Genomic DNA, 23373 nt, shown 5'->3' on the forward strand with positions numbered 1-23373 from the left:
AGTGAATAATGAACTAAGGCATCAATACCTCACATATTCAACGTTAAAAACCACTCTATAATCATACAAAATAGCATGCTATCACTACTCTATCAATTCAGGAGAATTAGGTTGCATCAGTCAACTGCTAGACAGTCTGCTACATGCCAATTACCTAACTTTGCACGATTGATCCATCGAGCTCCTTGAATTGACTTGCTTGATTTAAAACCCTAATTTAAATTACTTACTTATTATCATGCATGCATGCAGACGATCAATGTACAATAAACAACACGTATAATAATTATATTAACTATATCACAATATCCAAACAATCTATACCCCAATAACTAGTATATTATCATATCTGATCATATAATTTTATAACTATTTTGTCTAGTTATGAACTTATAATATACAAATCTATTGGTTCCATTATTTAGCTAGTAAGATCCAGATGTCTAACTTGTATATATAAAGAATGTAATTGCCTTGGCTTTTGGGAGGACTTTCACGCTTTTTTTCTTTTATTAACATGAAATAATATAATTGGTAGCAGCCAAGTGAGTACTAAATTGTTTTTTCTTATGAAATAATGAAAGGATCACAAAGGTCGTAGTTTGGTAGAAGGGTAGCTACTCTATCTCTTCTAAATTAAGACCTACATGTTTCTAAACAACATATAACACCTATGTTGGGGCATAGATTGAACGAGTGAGGTTTGGGCAAAAATTATTGGGGAACAACGGACAAATCGGTGGTGTATATACTCTACTGTGAAAAAACAACTACGCTAGTTTTAGCGTGCACGTTATGATAGGTGATGAGTTGGTCGATAATAATTACATCCTTCATTTTGTATTATCTTATCATCTGCATAGCTTTTTACATCTATTTGTCTATCACATCACAAGGTCAAAGAGTAGAAATTTAAGATATTTAGCTAGTACTTTGGTAGTTTGCATTGGTAGATGGGCAGCTACTCTATCTAATCTCTTCCAAAGACTTAAATTTTTCTAAACAACAGAATTCCTAAGTCGAACAAATTATTGGTAGAAATCATCGAGAACAATAACAATGGACAAATAGATGTGGTGTACATACTCCGATCCGTTGTGAAAAACAATACTACGACGTAGATAGTAATAAATGAAACAACATTGTGCTAGTTTTAGTGTGCACGTTACAATAGATGATGTGCTGGCTTGATTGATGATAATTGCATCCTCAATTCTATATATCCTTATTTTATTACTTACACAGCTTTTTTAAAATCTATTAACCCATCATATTTTATATCAATGCACTAGTTATGGAACACTAATTAGTCTAATTTAAAGAAAGAACAACAACATGCAACAATGTTGTTACTAACAATTCTTCAATAATTTACGTGCACAACATTAAAATATACTTGTATGAAAATGGAGGGCTAGAAAAAACATTGCGGCATAGAAAGATAAATATACCCCATTTCTTAGGATATAATTTTTTTGTTTTTAATAATAATTAGCTTTTTGACAGAAATTTGAAGATAAACCTTAATAAACAAGTATAATGCATGGAAACAACATAATTGACTAATCCAAAACAAAATTGAACTATCTAAAAATTTTAAAAAAGAAGAAAAATATTAGAAAAATGGTTAGAAAGTAAAATAGATTTAAAGGTATTTAGCAACTATTTTGTTCCACTTACCTGTCCTGTATGAATCGACATGGTATAGGGCCCCCAATTAAAGCTCATCGTTTTAAATAATGTTATCTTTTTTTTTTATAACTCTGCATTTTCCTGCAGGTGAGTGGGATGTTACTACTAATTATTGTTCCCATAATAACAACCCTAGCAAAAACCATAAAGCTAACATACACACCCTCCTATAGTTTTACATTATTTGATATTGACATATTTTTGCTCTAACTTCATAAAATTTGCAATTGTACCGTGAGAAATGTGAATCATTTGGATGGGTGATAGTGATGTTAGCCGGCTTGTGGGCTCCTCGATTGAACTTGACAAGAAGATTTAGTTTTGTGAACCGAGTAACATTAAGCTCGATTTGAAAAGTTCATCAACTAACTCAAATTTAGTTACTCTAAACAAGTGTTGCGTTGCATGTTATATGATTTGACTTTAAGTTAATAGTCTAAAGTTAATACTTACGAGAATCTAATCTGAATTGAAATTTGTGAATTGTGATTTTAATCAAGCTAATAAGTTGGCTTTACCTCTTCAATTCAAATGTTGGGAAAGCAATGTTCCATGCATTATTGTACATAAACTAATGTAACCTATGACATTAGGAGTATCAAAGTATACAGCTATTGACATGCCTAACTATTAACATATGTAAAATTAAGTGTAATGGTTACAAGTGTTCAATATAACCTTAAAACATAAATTGCATTATTGGTAAGTTGTTACTTTAACAAATGAGTTTGATTAAGATCGATCAGTTAGCTTGATTATAAACAAGATTAGGAATGTAGAATATTCCAAAACTAAGAAGAGACATACATGTAAAAAAATTTTAAAAGCAAAATCATTAGCTCTTTTTGAAATCTTGTTAAAGTAGGTCGTTAAAATAATTTTTTTTAACTATAAAGTAGGGTATTTTAATATTATCAATATAGTTATTTTGGATTTAAGTAATTTACATATAGGGACAACTAACAATAAGTAATATGCTACTATATGATACGTGATCTTGGCATAAGATCTATTTTAATTAGGAATTCCTTTTAATTAATAAATTATTAAGTTTATATTAACCCTTTGGAGCATGGAAGGTCCAATGTCCTTCTTAAATTGACCTTAATTTTGACATAGAATTATAAAGCAAACTTTGTTAGGAAACCGTTGCATTTTTGCATGCTTTAGGAAATAATTATAAGAATTAATTAATTAGCACACGGATTATGACCTTTAATTAGAGTGTTCTGATTAATTTCCCTTTACAGAAACATTTTGTTTTACATATATGTCGTGTTCATGTTGATATGGTCTGATTTTGGTATATATATATATATATATTAACAATAATTTTAAGGAAATAAAATAGTAGGAGAGAAAACAGTTGCTTAAAAAATTTGAAAAAAAAAAAAAAAAATCATTAAAGTTAGCTAGGTGCATTTCTTAATCTAATTATTCTTGGTACTTGCATTAATTAGCACATACATATCACGCTAAAAAATTAGTGTAAGGGCATTCGGTATGTATCTATAACTATGGGCGTGTATTTGATGTATTGAGTGGATGTTAGATATTGTGTTGACGTTGATGGTTACTAGTTAATAATGTGATAACGAAATTTGAAAGACGAGTCCGATGATAATATATATTTTGAAGCAAATGCTATAACATGATTACAACATTTTCTTAAGAAGAAAGAGACTTTATTTGTTGTATCATGAACCCAATAACGAGAAATGAGGTATATATAGTTGATTTGTAAGGAAATGGCTAGCTTAGCATTTACGCTAAAACAACAAGAGATTTCCCTTTCATATCTAACTAATCCTTAATTTTATGGGTCAATTAGAAGACATCCCATCACATTTGGGCTATGCACTGCAAATACACTTCAGATTAGATAGTTGCAATTTCCATCAAGCTAAGCTAGATTCCCCCTTTTTTTGTTTTTTTCTGGTTAATATGGAAATTAAAAAGTAAAATGATTTTAGTAAAAATCTGTCATTCATACTAATAGGTGAACAAAATATACAAGTGGGTCACCTTATCAATATCTATCAGGACTTGACCTAACGAAAACGTTTAAGGGCATTCTATAACATCTTATCTTGTGTTCATAGTAAACACTTGGTTTAATTTAAACAAAAATCTTTACAACACGTCATATATATCATGCGATCAAAATGTCTAGCTCACTCTCAACTCTTATTTTTTTGTGTATGAATATGAATGGGAGATCAAAATGAATATTCTCCCAAACAAGGATTGGAGTTCAAAACTTAAAATTGCACAATGTGACTATAAAAAAGATCACTACATTGCAAATTGCAAATGTTTATTGGCATGTTACAAAATTCATTATTAAATTCTATCTAAATGACTAAATACAAGATATATAGTTACATCAAAGTACCAAAATAAAGGGTATAAAATCTCATTTAAAATGCTCAAAAAAGGTAAAAAGCTAGCTAATTAAGATATATACATCCAACCATAATTTCAAGGAAGGTACAAAGTACACCCAATATGCTTAAAATGGCTCCCACTTTTTTTTCGATTATTTCTTTAGATTAATACTTATCTAATACAACTTTTTAACTGTTTGGCAACTGAATAAATAATCATTGCAATATATTGGCGCCGAATAAAATGTTTTTGATCAATTTTTTTGGCATATTTGTTGGCATTGAGTCATTGTCCAAAATATAAGTTGCATTTATTTATTTATTTTTCTAAAAAAATAATAGAATATTATTAAAATATTGTACTATGTTGGAGAAGATCTTTTCATTGTCGAATAGTTGGATATTCAACCAATAGTAAACCAAAACGAGGGAAAAAAATTATGATTTGGCATGATTTTGAATTAACTTAACCATGATTTGACGTAGTGTTAATTATAGTGACTTCTCTTAAGATTTTATGAGAAGATTTTCGCGTGCCTTTTAGAAGCTTGAATTTACAGTCACAAAGGTACTAAATTGTATGTGTTGTTGATTAATTATTATAACTTTTCATTAACAAGATAGTTATAGTATTGATTATGCCACTTGGCTTGGATTGTTTGTTCATAAACTGCTTGCTTGTGCACTCGTGCAGTTTGTTAAATATTGTCACTTGTCACGTCGAGGTTGAACACGTACTGTTTTTGGATTGTGTAAATCTGATTTTCTTGGTCGGAATAGTTTCTATTGATCATAATGTGACAGCGAAATTTGAAAGACAATCAAAGCTTAGTTGAGATCGATATTATTTTAGTGGATATACATGTATCATACACTAGGTTTCTTTTGCAAGACGGCCAATAAGGTGTATCCGTATATATCATGCCTTAAGAGGAGGGGCGGGGGGTAATAAGTATCAAATCCAACTTGTGGTTATTGTAGATTTGTGGGAAGTAGTAGTACTACAGTCTACAACCGCACCACCACTTGCTTCAAACAAACTATGCATGTTGGATAACTTGGAATTAAGGCCTATTTTTTACAAGTACAAAATTAAAATTTGGAGTTTCATGACGTATAGTCTCTAGTAATGGACATTGGGATGAAAGTTATCCAGATTATATCCAAATTCTAAATCAAAACCTATTTATAAATTTGGATTGGATTTTTTTTTTTTTTTTTTTTCATAAACAAAAATCATACTACTGTATATGATTGTAATTATTTTTGTAAAAAAAATAAATAAATTTCAAACAAATTGAATCCAGAATTTACTAGTGTGTTTTTTTTTTTTTTTTTTTTTTGAGGACATTTACTAGTGTGTATTTAAATCTATTTGAAAGTTTGTGGGCCAATTGTAGGGCTTGGAAGGATTGACTTTGCTATTGTTTTAGAAAAATGAGGTCCATGAACCACAGGGCCTAAAACCTCAAACAGTTCATTTATTCATATATATTCAATCTGGGTTCAATTATCAAGTTCCAAATTGGATTGGACACGAATCTAAAAACCAAAATTTACAAGTACTTCATATTTCAAAAGGAATTGAAATTGGGCCAAACCCAAACCAAAATTCATACTTCAACTAGCACTGTCAGGAATCAATCTTTTTTGGTTTGTATTTCTGTATCACAAGGTATATATATAACCTAAATCATAATAGGGCTTAAACATAGGCCTAAATGTTAAATACAATATTAAGGCTTAACATTCCAATTTATTTGTATCAAATTACTCTGCAGTTGTCCACTAGCTTCGAAAAGAGAAAATTACAAGCCATATGAGATATTATTATATTCCTCCCAACATGTATCTTCAAACTATCAACATTTTATAAAGTTTACTTATTGATAATTTGAAATTTTTACGACTATATTTATGCATTAACAAACATGATAAAAAGAAACGTTTCAACTAATTTAGAATTGAGGACGTATAAGCTTATTACTACTCCGTAATACCAACTCATGTGGAGAATATAACTACGTAGTATATTTGTCTCAAAGAAAAAAAAAACGCTATGTAGGACATGTTCTCTTCAGTTTTTTTCAGTTATTTGCAGCTCAATTCAGTTCAGTTTAGCTCCAATAAGTTCAGTTCAGCTCCAATAAATTCAATTCAATTCATTTCAGTTCAATCAATCAGAACAGACTCGTAGTATATACTCTACTGTATATCTACTGTATAAGATAAGGGTCTGAAAGTCTGCAATGGTTAATCGGACCCTAAGCCATGGAGTTGTTCATGCCTACTCCCCCCTCAAGGCAACAATGCCTACACCCCCTCCCCCCAAATTACTATAATAACCCTTATAGATAACTTCATTAACCACATACTTCGTAGTAAAGAGTAATTGCCACCGCCTACCTCAGTACAAAAATATAAAACAAAAATTTCTAAAATTCATCATTTTCTTTTTCTTCATCTGCCATTTTCTCTCTCCATTTTTGCTTTGAAATTGCTCAATCATGAAGAAAAATCTGTAAATTTGTTACAATATCAACAACAATGAATAAAATACGAGATGAAATTGCATTGACGAAAGAAAAATCTCCAACAAAATCAAAATCGTAAGTCTATTTGCTTATTTTTTACGATCGAAATTGAGTACAATAATTAAGATAAATGTGTGATATAAGAGATGAAATTGCACTAGAATCTGCAAAACAACAACGAAAATGACGATTCTGAAGACATGTAAGTATTATTTACTTGATTTGAAAGTGTTTATTTGATTAGTCGTTTACATTATGGAGTTATGTAATTGTTAATTGATTTTTTTTTTTAAAAAAAAAATGTGTATGAACAGAGATGGCGATTATCCTTTCTTTTAATCAAGAGTGGATACAATACAAAAAGAGCGCTAAGCTAATTAAATCTCATGTAGTTGATCCTCAACTTTTAAAAGCTATAATAATATCAAGTGGTCGGTCCCGTTGAAAAAGACATGTTTGTAATTGCAAATTATAATGATCATTTATAATAGACTATATGTTCATTTTTACATGACATTATTCTTAACTACCATGTTGAAAACCTATTGGAACACTTGAAAATTGCTTGGAACACTTGGATGACATTGAATAACCTATCTTGGCAAACAAAGAAACTTGAACATTTCTTAGAGCAATTGAAGGAACAGGACTTTTCTTGGATCACTTGGAGGAAGTTGATTATTTGTTGCAATAATTGGAACACCTTGAACATTTTTTTTAAAATGTTCATTAATATAATACAAAATGATCAAATATAAAACATTGACATACATGTTCGATATCTATCAATATAAATGATCATTTATCATTACGTATTTGATCACAATTATTAAAATGAATAATTTAACATTATTAATGAACATGTAGCATTATAAAACTGTTCATTTATCATTATCATTTTGCTTTATGAATATTCATTTAGCATGAATAAAACTGGACATTTATCAATTAAAAATTTGCATTTAAAAGTAATAAAATTGATCTAAAAGCATTATGAATGATCATTTAGCATTTTAATTTAAATTGATCACAACACAACTATATATAAAAATAAATGATTGTTAGCATTTTTATTACTAGTATTTTTTTTTTTGAAAAACTTGATCGGTCTTTCATTATACAGGATAGTCAAGTAAGGATGTTAAAGGCAACATATATGTTGTGCTCAAATTATGATTTTCATCGAAAACACACAACTATATGATTAGAGTTGTAACAAGGAGGATACACACACACACACACACACACACACATTATTATATTAAATATAACAAATAATGTTCATTTAGCAAGACACATATGTACATTTGGTTCAATTTCATATTTATAGAACAATTACATGTAATAATATAGTTGTATAGAAATTCGTTATCATTGTAATTAAATTAAATTTTCTTTATACTGGAAATTATTTGTTAACAATGTTTTATTTAAACAAATAGAAATATAAGACGTATGTATTTGCATACATCTTACTATGAAACTTACACATAACTCTTGAAATGAACATTTGGTTATACAAAAATGAACATTTGTTGGAACACGGATAAACAAAAATGAACATTGAATGATGCAATATTTCTTATATTAAAAATGATTTGAATGCAGTAATCCTTATAAATAATTTAGCTCTTATTTTTATTTATAGAAAATTCTTAAAATTCAATTCAAAATATATATTAATTTGAACAAAAACTCCTTGTAATAAAAATGAACATTTTATGATACACAAATGAACATTTACCAATACAAAAATGAACATTTTATAAAAATTTGCAGAAAATTTGTAAATGAAAAGGGGCGGGGGCAGAACACGTGCGGAGGGTGGGGAGGGTGCACGCAGTGTTCCCTGCCGTGGGGTGTAGGTAAAAATTTGTAACATAATATGAGCTACAATAAATCTAAAGCCCAATAATTATAGCCCATTATAAAATATAAAACCCAATATAATAATCCCAAATAAAGGCCCAAAAACCCAAAAGTTGACGGCGCAGAATTGGACCGCAGATCCAGCGAAGCAGACAAATCAGCAAACTCTCTCAAAAATTTCTCCTCTCTTTCTCCGGCGAAAATACCTCAATTACCATCTCCTCCTTCTTCCTCTCCCTCCTGTTTCTCTCTCTACTTTGTCCATTTTCTCTCTCCTCTTCAACCAACCCAGAATTTTCCAGAACTTTCTTCCATGCTTCAGATCCATTCCTCGTTGAACTGATTTTGAATTCAGTCAAATTCTATCAGACTTCAACAATTTTGCGCCACATTTTTTGCAGTATTTTTCTCCAGTTTTTTTGGTGTAATTTTGAAGAATTTTAGGAAATAAATTGCAGAAAAATGGAAGGAATTTTTAATAAGATACGGAATTTGGATGCTTATCCTAAAATCAATGAAGATTTCTACAGTAGGACGTTATCTGGTGGTGTCATCACTCTTATATCATCTTGTGTTATGCTTCTCCTCTTTTTCTCCGAACTTAGTACGAAATTTCTCTCTCTTCGGTGTGATTATTGTTGTTTTTATGATTTTGAGGTTTTTTGTTTGTTTGATCTTGATTATTTATTGTTTTTAGCTAAATATGTGATTATTGCGATTTTACTTTGCTTGAATTGTGATTTGTTTCGTAATTCGTATCGGAATCTGATTTAATGACAATGATGTGGTTTATATGATTGAATTTAGCGAGGAATTGTGAGTTGTTTTGTGATTCGTATCGAAATTTGAGCTAAGGATGTGGTGGTTGTGTTTGTAAGCTATATGATTGGTATGAATTAGGTTGATTTTTGGTGATGATTAAGTGGATGTGCTATACTTGTTGAAGGAAGGAATATGTGTTGGATTGAAATGATTGGGAGCAATGATGAATAAGTGTAGGAAAGTTTTAGTTGATCGAGTTTTAGGATCTGAACAAATGAGTATTTTATTGTTAATAGGATGAAATGAGAGATAATTTGGTGTTGTCTTAGATAAGCAAAAAGTTGTAGACATTGTTGAATGTTTGTTAGTAGAAAATTCAACTCGTAGTGTGCAATTTGTGGGATTGGAATTGTGAACATGATATGATGCATGACCAATGGTTGGATACTTTTGAGTTTTTCTGTTCTCTAGAGAAGTTGCTTACCTTGGTAGTCTAGTTTTTTTTTTTTTTTTTACTTCAAATCTATACCCGCTGCCTCATTTAATTGACTCACCTCTTGATGAATTAAAATAAGATTTGTATCTCTGATTGCTATTGTTTTACATTTTTCCTGTAATTTCCTGTCATAATTTTCAAGATTTTTTTTTGTTTGATCTTGATTATTTATTATTTTGAGTTAAGGACATGATTATGGATAGATGGTGTATGAATCTAGAATATTGGTATGAATTAGGTGGATATTTGTTAGTTGTTAGGTGGATGTGCTATACAATGGTTTTATTTTTACTTCTTATTGAAGAATTTGGTATTGACTGAAGTGATTAGGCAGGGGTGAAGTCAGGGATTTCTGGCTGGGGCCCCGGCCCCTCCTGTGGCCCAAAATTTTCATTGAAGATTAGGCATGTATGTAGTGGATTATGTTGAGTCCTAGCTTATGATTCTTAGCTTCGGCCCCGGTAATTTATGATTTCGCTTCATCTTTTAGGAACAATGATGGGCAATGTAGGAAACTATTAGAGATATTCTCTTTCAGGTTTGATGTTCTGTACATCGAAATGAAATTTGAAGGAAACTTAAGGAATTGAGACAAACTACCTGATTTTGTGCTGTCGCATTGGATTTGCAATATATGTGAAGTTGTGTGAAGTTATTTGCTAGTAGTTTCCTGCTCAGAGTGTGCATGTGAAGGAACTTAAATCTTGAACACTAGCTGATGCAAGATCATTGGTTTAGTACTTTTAAGATTTCTGTTTTTAGAGAAACTGTTTACAGTTTACCTTGGCAATCGAGTTTGTGTACTCAGAAATGTTTAAATAATAGGGAAATTGTGTTACTTTATTTAACTAAAATATCTTCATTTGGTTGTGAGTTTTTGACACACTAGCTTCTTTGTGTTTAAAGCTAATTCATTATTCTTCAAAATTTTGGTTTACGGAATGACGGAATTGCCGGCAAAAAATTCCCACTATTAACTTATAAATACCTAGAAACAATAGAATTTAAACAGAAGCGTTTCCATCAGACATGAAGCAATGAAATTATTGAAAAAATTACTAACTTGTTTCTTCTCAACGAGCCCAGGTTTTTGGTTTCCTCTTCTAGCACATTTTCCCTCCCTTCGAAACCCCCTAATGCCTCAACAAAACATTTCTTAACTCTTGCAAATATCAGGAGCTTTATCAATAACATGAATAATCAGCCTTTGGTGTACCATTGGCAGCCCTCTGCTAGAGATTGGATATTTGGATCTATGGGAATAATTTACTCAGAATTCTCTGCTCCTGAGTGGAATTTGACCACATCCTATGAGGGATAGCTGGATAGGTTAAAAAAAAAAAAAATGTATGCTACTGTATTAGCTGCAAAAGTGACAATTCTTCTGGGCATTCCAAACCATTTAGAATTTCCCTCCAAAAAACATATGCTCCTGATGCGGATCCTGAATCTTGATAATTCCTCTTACTTTTTTTATATGTCCCTTTGCATAGAGAACTCAATGGCTTTAGGAAGTTAAAGTGTGAGTTGCTGTTATTGCATCTCAGAGCGAAAGCTTTGTTTTGTTTATGATTATCATGCATTACAGTTTGTATAAATTCCTGGAGTAAGGAGGTAACCTTCAGAGAACCTTCTCCATATAAATTAAATATGTGCTTGTAGCATTAATAATATCCTCAAAATACTTATCTAATGTTTGCACTTATGTGACTTATCATTATAAATTCAATATGGGAATTAAAATTTCGTATCTTACACAAACATTGCACGCTTGTATCCTTGTGTTAACATATATCATGAGCTGCTGAGCAATAAACCATAGGTATGTAAGTCTTTTAGGTTTCTAGCATAGTGCCTTATTTGAGCTGGTCCATTTGTATTTGAGCAACCGTAATATTTTACATCAGCTGTTGTCTGCCTATCCAAAAGTTCATTTTCTTAGGCTGAAGGAACTTACTTGGGCTGGTCCATTTATATTCGAGCTGCCTTAATATTTAAGATCAGCATTGTCTGCCTATTCAAAAGTTCAATTTTTCTTAGGCTGAAGTAACCTCCATTTAGCTATTCACCTAATTTTGTCCTAGAGAACATACTGTCTGATATCTGAGTTATGCTATTGTGCTTAAATAATATAAGAACTACGGCTTCATGTGCATTCAAGTGAATATGTGATTCTTAGGGGAGGAGGGAGGTTGGTCTTAGAGTTTATTCAGGTGATTTCAATTATTGTTCTTGTGTTTTTGGCACTTTTAACTTAGGCGTTTTCCGATATAAGAATCATGTGTTGGGAAAGTGGGATGACTTCAACTAGATTATACTCTATATTAGAGAAAATCTGTGTGTAATACAATTAACTTTTTTTTGGTATTGTATACTAGCCTTTCTAGATAGGAAGGTTACTCTGCATATGTCTATATTAGAGATATTGTATACTAGCCTTTCTAGATAGGAAGGTTACTCTGCATATGTCTATATTAGAGATATTGTATACTAGCCTTTCTAGATAGGAAGGTTACTCTGCATATGTCTATATTCAACTATATTAGGAATAATTTGTTCTATATATCAGCTATGGTTGTGAACTCCTGTTAATGTGTGGTAAAGATAGATGTTTTCAGAGGGTTCAAGTTATTGTTTTAAAGCTCATCTCTTGTCCTGAAAATTCTCTTTATATTACTATAATAATGTGTTTCTATTGTAATTGCAGGCCTATATTTAAATGCTGTGACTGAAACACAGCTTGTAGTTGATACTTCAAGAGGAGAAACCCTACGCATCAATGTAATGTAATTTCCTTTTTTCCGCTTAAATTTTTTTTGTAAATTCTACACCACTGACTTGATTTTCTTTTAGCTAACATAGTTTCTCATTATTGATTCTGTGATAACATGCAGTTTGATGTTACTTTCCCCGCGTTACCATGTTCAATTCTCAGCCTTGATGCTATGGATATTAGTGGAGAGCAGCACCTTGATGTAGTATGTACTCCATGCAGTGACTTGTCTTCACATATATATATTTCTCTAATTTAATGTTTATTTGCTTGAATTATTGTTTCTGTTGTAAATGAACAATAATTATACTATGTTATTCTGTGGCATTTCGATATGTGCTTCAGCCTTTTGGCCTCGGGTGAGCTTTAGTATAATATTATAGGATCAGGTGTTTAATATGTGAAAATATGTATTGTGCTGCTGATGAAATATGGCAGATGGTTCTCAACCCCCTTTCCCCTTTTTATCTTTTCCTGGTGAAAAACTGTGCCTATAAAGTGGGCTTATGAATAATTGCAATGCAAAAAATATGTTCTCACTGGACACTTTGTTTCATACTTTTGTTACATGATGAACTTTTAGCCTGTATAAAGATTCATTAATTGCAAAACCTTCAGGACCTTTAATTGGTGGAGATGCAATTTACGATGAATGGCCTTACCACTTTCTTAATTGGTTTGTCTTGGTTCTTTTTGACATGCAGAAACATGACATAATCAAAAAAAGATTAGACTCCCATGGGAATGTGATAGAGACACGACAAGAGGGTATCGGTGCTCCCAAGGTTAGTATGAAATTGTCATGCTGTGTTCAGCTCATGAAAGCAACATTAAGTATATCCTGCACTTTTAAAACAATGCTTGTTTATAAAACTATGCTTTTGGCTTTCTTCGATACATTCACTTTTATTTTTATACATTACTGGCAATCCATTAATTTTTTTTGGTGTTACCTCTACTGTATTAGATGTGATATGTGATAACATAATGAGAAAATTATGAAATAATATACTTCCTCCGTTCTTTTATTATTGCACCACTTGCCTTTTTAGGAAGTTTCACAAATATTGCACCATTTCCTCTTTAGAAAAAAAATTATTTGTGTTCACACTACAAATATCCAACATACCCTTGCTTTTCACACTTATTTTATAGTTTATCAATAAGTCACATGGGCAACTTTGTATTTTTACCTTTCTCTCTCTTACATTTTTTCACTACCAAAATATTTGTACCCATCCTCTATGGTGCAATAATAAAAAAAAACGGAGGAAGTATATTTTTTTTGAGTGGTAATTGTTTTTCTTGCTTATGTATTGTTTCCATTAAACTTCTTAGACATACCATGCATGTTGCTAATTTAACTTGAGTCTTTTCCATGACTCTATATCATATATAAATATATGTGAATGGAGCCCATGTTTTCTAGCAAAATTCTCTTAAACCTGTTTCATTGCAAAGGTAATTATACTTTGGATTGTATCCTACATAGAGTGTTATCACCTCAATTAAGATTGGCTTCATCTTATTTAAGCTGAACATTTTCCGAAATCTAATTTGTAGTGGAGGTGTTTGGTAAAGTGCTTGTTGGGGGAAAATTAGCTTGTATGACCATTATTGGGTGATTGACCACTACAATAAGCTAATTGGGGTGTTTGATGGTGAGCTAATTTAAAGAGCTTATTCCACTTAATGAGCTCAATTTTAATAAGTTGCTTGAAATAGCTTTTTCATTAGCTTATTCAAGTATTTTAAGGTTGAACCGTGAAATGAAAATTATACCTTCATTGGAAGTGAAACTATTTTCACCAAAAAAGGGTAAATTTCAGCCTTATAAAAAAATTATTCAAAATTGCTACCTTTTTGCATTTTTAGGTGTCTGTTTTTTAATGGAGTTCCTTTATATTATTATGTTAATGGGTGAAATGATAGAAATACTAACAATGGCTTAATTTATACCAACCAATGAGAATGCTAGAAAAGTATCTTATTTCAGTATTTATTTTTCTTTTAAGGTTGTATTTTATAACTTCCATTTTTTTTTCTTAAATATAACTTTTATTTTCAAAGTCACTAACGCTAAAGATTGTAAATGGCAAAATTTTCCTCATCACTATGACAAAATATTATGTTAAAATTAGGAGTTTTGTTGAAGGAGTGATTGACATATTACTTGCTTGTGTTTGTTAATTACTTTGCTGAAAATTTTTCAAGATAGGAAAACTTTTATTTTGAATACTCAATAATTAATCCTAACATGATATGTTGACGCTCTGTCCTATGATCCTATCACTTCCTAATTTAAGTTTGAACTTTGAAGGACTAATATACAAGATTACAACATTTTCTTTCTAATCTTTTGCCTCGAAGAGTAACCTCAAAATAATGGATATTAAAAAATTGATTGAATCCAGATAGTGTTAACTACTAATACACTTTTTTGGACAGTCTTCTTATGTGAGCCAGATTTCCATTGTTTCCATTTAAATTTGCAACCTGTACAAATTTAATGATTACTAGAATAATAGGGACTCAGCTGCAATATTCCTTTTCTTTATTCTGCCGTTTATACTGACTATATTTTTTTTTTCGAATTTTTGTAGATTGAGAAGCCATTACAGAGACATGGTGGCAGGCTGGAACATAATGAGACTTATTGTGGCTCATGTTATGGTGCTGAAGCGGTATGGCTTTTTGTGTCAACTTTTAGGCTTAACATAGCCTCACACACACATACACAGTACTTACACACGCTATTTAGGTTCATTCTCTGTCAATTATATTGGAACATGTTACACAAGATTACAAGAATGTTTGATTAGTTTGATGGCAAGCTTCATTTCCCCTAAGCCTTTAGACTTTAGAATTTTAGATTTGGGATTAAAGGCTGCGTTGGGTAGAATACCATGTAACTGTAGTTTGATGGCATCATCAGCTTGTGTGAGTTATTAATTTGTTGTAGTCTTGTACTTGGAGTTTTTTTCAGGTGCTTTCTCAAGCAGCCATTGTGACTTGAGTAGTGAGTCAGACAATCTTTCTCACTCATATTAGTCACATGACATCGTATTTGCATATTTTGTTAATGATAATACTTCCTCCCTTTTTCTTTTTTTTTTATTGCACCATTCGGGTTGGGCACAAAAATTAGGAAAGGATTTAAATAACAAAAATGCCTATGTGGCTACAAACAAAGGAACGAAAGTGAAAGTGAGGTAACAAGGGTAATTATCAAGTGTGATTAAGGGTATGATGGGTATTTGGCAATTGAACACAAATAAAAAGTGTATGAAAGCATACCCAAAGTGGAAATGGTGCAATTAATATGCAACTTCCTAAAATGGAAAATGGTGCTAAAAAAAAAAAAGGAATTATCAGTTTTGTGATAGACTTTGTTAGGATATACCTGTTACTTCTCTTCTAAAAAGCATGGAAACTTCTGGGTTGTAGAAACCCCACCGTTTCCTTGCTAATGAAAACGGCTCAGGCTTGAGGTTTTCCCATTTCTAGAACTCGAGTAATTTCGTGCAACTTAGCTTCTCTTTGGGAGACTTTTTTATAGGGTTATGTGTCTAGAAGTGAGGTTCATCAAACTTGGTTATATTAGCTTCAAAGGATCCTTTGAAAGGTGGTATTATTGAGTTCTCTGTTTATGCCTCATGGTATCATGGTATCATTAGAAAGCCTCTTGGAAATAACTTAGCTTGTGTAGCGTTACATTAAGAACTACTGTCCTTTTGTTGCATGGAAACTAACTCCAGAGGCCAATTATCCGTTTCTGAAACAAACACTTTCAAAACAAATGGCTTAAATTTTGTTCCAAAATGCTGTGAAATGTTTCTAGAGAAAAAAAATATTTCACGGTAATTGATGCTTGAGAGTTGAGAAAAGGCTAGAGAAATGGAAATCTTAGGTATGCACATGTTTCTTCTTCTGGGAACAAAAAGAAATTAATAATTACATACGCGTTAATGATAGGCTGATAGCTCCCAGATCTGCAATTCTGCAAATCAAGTTCCCATAGATTTCTCATAGCTGCGTCTTTGGGAGTAACGTATGCTGAGTTAAAGAAGACGGTGTAACGCAATTGAACTTCAGCACAACTTGAGAAATGTCTTGATTCTGTTGTTTTGTGTTACATAGTACAGCAAAAAAAGATGAACAGAGTCTAGTATCTCAGATTTGGGTTTAGTGGAGAAAAGAAACTGACTGAGGAGAGACAAAGTTCGCAGATTTATTATGTGGTGGGTTTGACACGTGAAAGCTAGGAGAGAAGGAATGAAGAGCACAGATTGAGATAGCGATCTTTATATGTTATATTTTTGCACTTCCTATGTATCCAATTTTCATAAAGCATGTGTATCACTTAGTTTCTCCATTTCCATGTTTTAATGCAAACGTGTACCCCTCTAGTCATATTGCAGGTGCAAACCAGTTATAAGGCGGTTTTGGATTAAAGTAGGTTTGTAATGGAGTCGAGTGTCTTGAATTAGAACCAGGATAAGCTAAGCTTTAAATTCAATAAAGCTCAAGCTTCCTCAAGCTTAACCAAGCTTTTAGTTTGCTTGGTCAACTTTGGATTTGTAATACATTGGGTTTTTAAGCTAAAAACCTAGCACAAGTGCACAACTCAAATCAGACTATTTGGAGTAATGAGCTTTATACGTGTTCGCCACAGACTCCTTCTATTCAAACAATTGAATGCTTCATATCCTCTAAAAGTATACTCCATAGTCCATCCCACATCAAATAGCATTGAAAAAATTATCTTGGCCAAACTTTATTAGTAGTCCATTTTTATTTATTACTCCGTGTGTGAGTGAGTGAGAGTGTGTGTGTGTGTGGGGGGGGGGGGGGGGGGGGGGGGCGAGGGGGGGTGGGGTGTTGAGAATGTGGTGTTGCCAGTTCTATTGGCCACTCAGATTTCTCAACTAAATGGTCATGTGACTTTTGGCTCTGAGGAGGTAGATGAATAGATTGCTTTTGTAAATTATGGCAATAAATTAGCAGATGATCGAGTTTAAAATCATTGGTAAAAATAGAGTTGAGATTCATCTACTGCCAAAGGTGTAAGACCAGTCTTCCTAGACTAGATAGGTAGGATTTTTTAGTATTTCTCAAGGCATATAGCTTTAGGAAGGTTTCCTATAGGATTCTTGTGTACTCAGTCAGGTTTCTTATGTGAGGGCTATTCTTTTTCTGATAAAATTCTGTGTTCCAAAAGACGTCAGCGGAGATTGACAGCTAGAGCTCTACTTGAGCAGGTAGGAATATGCTGTTGGGTTTTGAGTCTCACAAACATCTTATCTAGGTTTTCTTGGGCTGTAGCCAAATTTACATAGGGAGATTGTGGTTTAAGTCTTTTTTAGATGTGCATCGAGGTGGTTGGACTTGGACCTGTCTTTGTGACCTACTATGCAAAAGTGGCAGGAAAGTCCACTTGAACCATAAGTTGATTTAGTTAAATTTTGGCCACAATTGTAGCGAAGAAACCCTTCTAATGTGCTATGTACTAGTGGAGCTTGTTTAATGGAACTATGGAAGTCATCTTGTTTGTAGTAAGGGGAGGGGGAACCATTGTGGACATATCAGTATATAATGCCTTAAACTTTTGAGGCTATAGAAGTATGGAATTAAAAGCATGTCATGTCATTACGTTAAGGCCATTCTTTATTGGATTTTGAACTTGCGGTGGAGAAAAGTATGTTGGTGGATGAGTTTGGGCGGCAATTGCAGAAAAAATCTTGCCAAAAAAGGTATGTTGCAATTAACTTGGGACATCTGCTAAAGGGCATTGGCCAATAAGGGCTACAACTCTAGATATCCAGGAGCGTGTCGTATAATTTTACTCTTATAAAGAAAAGACAATCTTAAACATTGCAGAGTATACCTTTTGTACTTGAATTTTAAAAGGTAATGTGCGCTGCTAATGATGTCCCAATAAATGTCGGAAATGCTAGCAAGAAGCATTTGAGTAGAGTTGACTACAAGCCTGAGGTAGGGAAACTATAGAGCACTTCTATTATCCTTATTGTCTCTTCACTTAGCAAATGCTAGTTTCAGAATCAATGCCTGCAACAACACACTTTTTTTTTTTTTCAATTCTTGTCCATTTCATAGTTTGTAATGTTGGCCTCTTACATTTCGTATGATAATCGATGTTAACTTGAAGTAATTGCATAATTGCTCTGCTTTCCAGTTCAGGGTTTTTAGCCGATTGGTAACTATAAAAGTTCGTGAGAATATATCTTTCTTGGGATGATATGTTTACTTTGTTCACTGTTTATGATAACATCTTTCTTTTCCTGAATGTGAGCAAATATTTTGTAATTTTGCAGGCAGATGATGATTGTTGCAACAATTGTGAAGAAGTTCGTGAAGCATATAGGAAGAAGGGCTGGGCAGTTTCAAACCCTGATTTAATTGACCAGGTTTGTTAGTTAAATGTGTTGTCATTTTAACGTTGTATGTTTGTAGGTAAATATTGTCGAAGTCCATTCTGCAATATAACTAAAATTTATTGTGGAAGGGAAGGGGCGCTTTAATCACATTGGATCCAGTTGAAAGTTTTAATAGAAAGGACTGATGCCAGTGTGTTTTTCAATGAAGGAGCAGCATTTGTCTTTGTTTTTTGGGCATTTGTATGAAATTATCCTTGTTAAGTTATTTTTATAACATGCTATCAATTGAATTATATTAGTTTTTTGCAATATACTCCTAGGGAACAATGTTACGTTTACTGGAATTTTTTTGTATCTTATCTCGCTCTTAACTTTTTGTAAATGTCAACAATCTAAACCATTATTAGATCTCTTAGAATGCATTGTTCTGTAAAATGTCTTGTGATTTTTGATGCGGTGCCTGTCAATCCTCACTGTATGTCCTGTTAACATTATCTTCTTTTCCTGTGACATCCAGTGTAAAAGGGAAGGTTTTCTACAAAAAGTTAAGGATGAAGAAGGTGAAGGATGTAATATATATGGATTTTTGGAAGTCAATAAGGTTGCCGGAAATTTTCATTTTGCACCTGGAAAAAGCTTTCAACAGTCAGGTGTTCATGTCCATGATTTATTGGCATTCCAAAAGGATAGTTTCAATGTAAGTCATAATGCTGCTATCTTGTTTCTTTGAAACAATCTCTCTTTCCATACGGCTTTTCTGAAAGCATATTGCTGTACTTTCATTCTTTTTGCTGTTATCTTATTGAGGTTTTTTAATGGACGCCGAATGTATACTTTTGCAGATAAGTCACAAAATCAATAGATTGACTTTTGGTGACTATTTTCCTGGTGTTGTAAACCCCCTTGATGGGTATGTCTCCACTTCCCTGTCTTTCTATTACTCAGTACAACTTTGAGTATTTGAGTGTAATTAAATCCTTTAAACTTGTCGACAATCAATTAATTTGTTTGGTTTTAATTTAGTGTGACCTGGACACACAATACACCAAATGGGATGTACCAATACTTTCTCAAGGTTAGTCTGCTGTCTTGGCACAATTCTCTCTCCTTTTCTTTTATAGTTCAGCTCATTCATTTGTATTGTGAACAGCGTCTAGATTTTTTTTTTTTGGGTATATGTAGATATGTTTATACTTGTCTATAGGGCTTCTGAAATCTGGTTTCTTATTTTAACACTACCACTGTTTAGCCAAAAGACATGTTGAATGTTGATTACAAAGTCTTAAACATGTGGTGGTATCCTTTGGATGAAAATCTTGATTTTTGCATCATGCACATGGAATAATCACAATATAAATAGTGGGTTTATGGCTACATTCTACATAAACCATCATCAATTCTCTTGTTACATTACTTATACTTTGTATAATCTAGTCATTGATACACCTAATATTGTTGTTGAACCTTTCTTGATCCTGTTGAATGGGTCCATAGTTGCAACTTGCGTCAAGGAGATGGATATTGTTACTCAGTGTTAATTTCATCTGCAAGTTATGGAGTCTCCATTTTAGGTGTGGACCCATTGTAGATGCTTAATCGAACTTCATTTGTTTTACAGGTGGTGCCTACCGTATACACAGACGTTAATGGGCATGCTATTAATTCAAATCAGGTATAATTTGGTTACAATTTATTAACATAGAGCCGTTCAGTGTTGCAATATGGTGACAGAACTTACCTTGGTCTTTGCAGTTTTCTGTCACTGAGCACTTTAAGAGTGCTAGTGCAGGCCACTTTTCAACTCTGCCTGGAGTCTTCTTTTTTTATGATCTATCTCCAATTAAGGTGAGTTCATATTTACAGGCTGAAAGATATGTCCTGTTTTACCGATTTTGTGGTTATGATCTAAATTTGTAGTTTGATTTCAGAAAATTGTCATAGAACCAGCATAAATATTCTAATAATTCTGTATTTTATGCTTAGGTGACTTTTAAAGAGGAACACATTTCCTTTTTACACTTCTTGACAAATGTTTGTGCTATAGTTGGAGGTAACATTCTTTCTCGCAGTTGCATTTGCAGTCCAAAACTCTGATCTCGTTTCTTAATTTTACCCTAATCACTTGACTATCTTTCCTCATTAGCAGTTTCCTTTGGCATTTTGACCGTCTTATGTAGTGTGTATAATATTGGCTTGTTGATTCAGGTGTTTTCACTGTGTCGGGGATTCTAGACTCCTTTGTTTATCATGGGCAAAAGGCAATCAAGAAGAAGATGGAAATTGGCAAATTTAGTTGAGGGAAATTGTGTTAGCTGTGCTAGGAGCAATTGTCGAAGTTTCATGAGCTTCCTGATTCATGTCTGTACGCAGAAGGAAAATTATATTCAGCTGCAATGCAGTCCCAGATAGTCCGATCATACAAGAACAATTTTGTCATAACTTAAGGATAGATTATCTTTCAATATTTATTAAATCATTCAGGAATTCTAGATCTTTTCTTTCTTATGTACCTCTAATGCTTTCTTACTGCACCACAATTGTAAATTTTATTCACAAATGAGAGCACATCATTTTCTCACTGTGGATGCCAATTCGTAGTTGTCCAAAACCTCTGGTACGCAGAGATAGTTCGAGACCAAAATAACATTCTAACACTCCCTCCGAGCTATCAGTCTTGCAAATCTCTTCCTCTTTGGAAATCAGCTAATAATTAGAAAGTTTTGTCTGATTAATCAAATTGGTCACTGTCACTAGATTGTGCGAATTCTGCTGGTTGTACTGCAGAAATTTATTTTGAAGCTGCGAAGCGGCACAAGTTGGCACTCGCAGCCGTATCAAGCACAAGCCACCTGGGCGCTGTAGCAGCGATTATTAGGTGCGTTATAAAGGCTATTGATTAAATGAAGTGGAAACATCAACATCTAACAGTAAGCCATCCTTACCTTTAAATTGAAGGTTCATATTCTTCGATATAGCACGTTTTTATCTACTTTATCTTTTCGCGATACCTACCTTCAAACAAACATTAAACAAATCTCAGGACATAACACCTACCTTCTTTAAGACTGATGTAGATCACATATCACCACCACAAATAGTTGGAGTAAACAAAACGATACGATACGTTCCAATTTTAGTAGTTGTAGAATATTTTTCGAGTTTTCAAAGAACCAAAATCAAGAATAATCTTGATAGCCAGCCAGCCTGCCTGCCTGCCGATAAAATTTTCTGCAGTTTCCACTTGGTGAACTTTTTATGTATGAACATCAGAAGTCAAAACTCACTCACTCTCCAAAAAGAAGGGAGAATAAGAATCAAGAATAGTGATAAGGTGGCCTGCCCTCCACTACAATAGATAGACTGTGTGTGTTTGTATGCGAAAAGAGATGATTATAATGTTAGTGGTGCTAAATTTAGTGGAGAAAATGACTTCGTTAAAAGCATGGTACGAGTTTATCGGAATAATGTCTATATTCTAGTATTGTCCAATCCACTTACTCTTATCGATTGTTAGGATGATGTCTTTAAGTGTGGACGTTGTACCAATGGCTAAGCTTCCAAGGATTCTAGTCCATTTGTCTTGGTGCATTTTGTTTTGCAACAATATTTATGCGATGACGTTATCTAATACACTCTTCGTCTTTTAAAGATTGTCCAAATTTTCTTGTTGGTTTATCTTTAAGTGTGGACGTTGCACCAATGGCCAAGCTTGCAAGGATTCTAGTCCATTTGTCTTAACGCATTTTGTTTTGCAACAATATTTATGCGATGGTGTTGTCTAATACCCCCTTCATCTCTTAAATATTGTTCGATTTTGTTTTTGGTTCATCTTTAAAAGACAGTAACTAACATAGTCCCTACAATTTCTCTCTACTTTATTTACTGCCCCACTTACTAAACAATAAAAATACCTACTCACTCAATACAACTCTTAATAAAGTGAAAACTGGAGATGGGCAAAACTTAACGGATAGGAAGAGTAACAACTATTCCTATACTTTGTATTTCATTTGTATACTCTATTCATCTTAAAATATTTTTTGTGTTACTCCGTATATTGATTTTATTTCCAATGACAAAGGTCTTCAACTTGGTTGTATTAGGTGTGTCCTGAGACTGAAAATTTTGATTATTGATTGACCATAGACTGAGAAGTAAGTCATTTATAATTAATACTCGTAATTAATTAGAGAAAAAGGTGATTCAAGCTTACAACTTTTCAAGGTTGTCCTATGCAAAGACCTTGTTTAAGTCAAGATTGTTCTGTTTATGCTGAATATTAGAGGCTAGAAGTTTGAGATTGCTGGTAAAGATGGGGACCATAAGCTTGAATTCAACTGTGAGATTAAGGAAATTAAGGACAGGTTTTAACCAACGATTAGATGCTACATTTGAAATTAAGATGCACAATATGCTTTAAATTACATGTTATTTACATTACACGGTTACACCTACATCCTAC

The 23373-nt window shown here is 32.6% G+C and overlaps 1 protein-coding gene across 1 annotated transcript; it reads left to right on the forward strand.

Annotated features, from left to right (window-relative positions):
• The first annotated feature begins 8670 nt into the window (after positions 1 to 8670).
• LOC145614132 (uncharacterized) lies at positions 8671 to 21472 on the forward strand. Its single transcript, XM_081669131.1, has 13 exons — positions 8671 to 9086; positions 12448 to 12521; positions 12635 to 12718; positions 13218 to 13298; positions 15117 to 15197; positions 18849 to 18941; positions 19429 to 19608; positions 19754 to 19821; positions 19935 to 19986; positions 20530 to 20583; positions 20664 to 20756; positions 20895 to 20961; positions 21117 to 21472. Exons 1-13 carry the CDS (start codon positions 8945 to 8947, stop codon positions 21206 to 21208), a joined length of 1161 nt encoding a protein of 386 aa, XP_081525257.1. The 5' UTR covers positions 8671 to 8944; the 3' UTR covers positions 21209 to 21472.
• The last annotated feature ends 1901 nt before the right edge of the window (positions 21473 to 23373 follow it).

The sequence above is a fragment of the Chenopodium album genome, chromosome 25 (assembly GCF_948465745.1).
Source record: "Chenopodium album chromosome 25, dcCheAlbu1.1, whole genome shotgun sequence".
Taxonomy (NCBI): Eukaryota; Viridiplantae; Streptophyta; class Magnoliopsida; order Caryophyllales; family Amaranthaceae; genus Chenopodium; species Chenopodium album.

Bases quoted from the DNA above. Each gene is read 5' to 3' on its own strand.
- LOC145614132 (XM_081669131.1), top strand. From the start codon at position 8,945: ATGGAAGGAATTTTTAATAAGATACGGAATTTGGATGCTTATCCTAAA. The intron at 20,757-20,894 runs GTGAGTTCATAT...TTTTATGCTTAG, and splicing joins ATGATCTATCTCCAATTAAG to GTGACTTTTAAAGAGGAACA. The intron at 20,962-21,116 runs GTAACATTCTTT...TTGTTGATTCAG, and splicing joins TGTTTGTGCTATAGTTGGAG to GTGTTTTCACTGTGTCGGGG.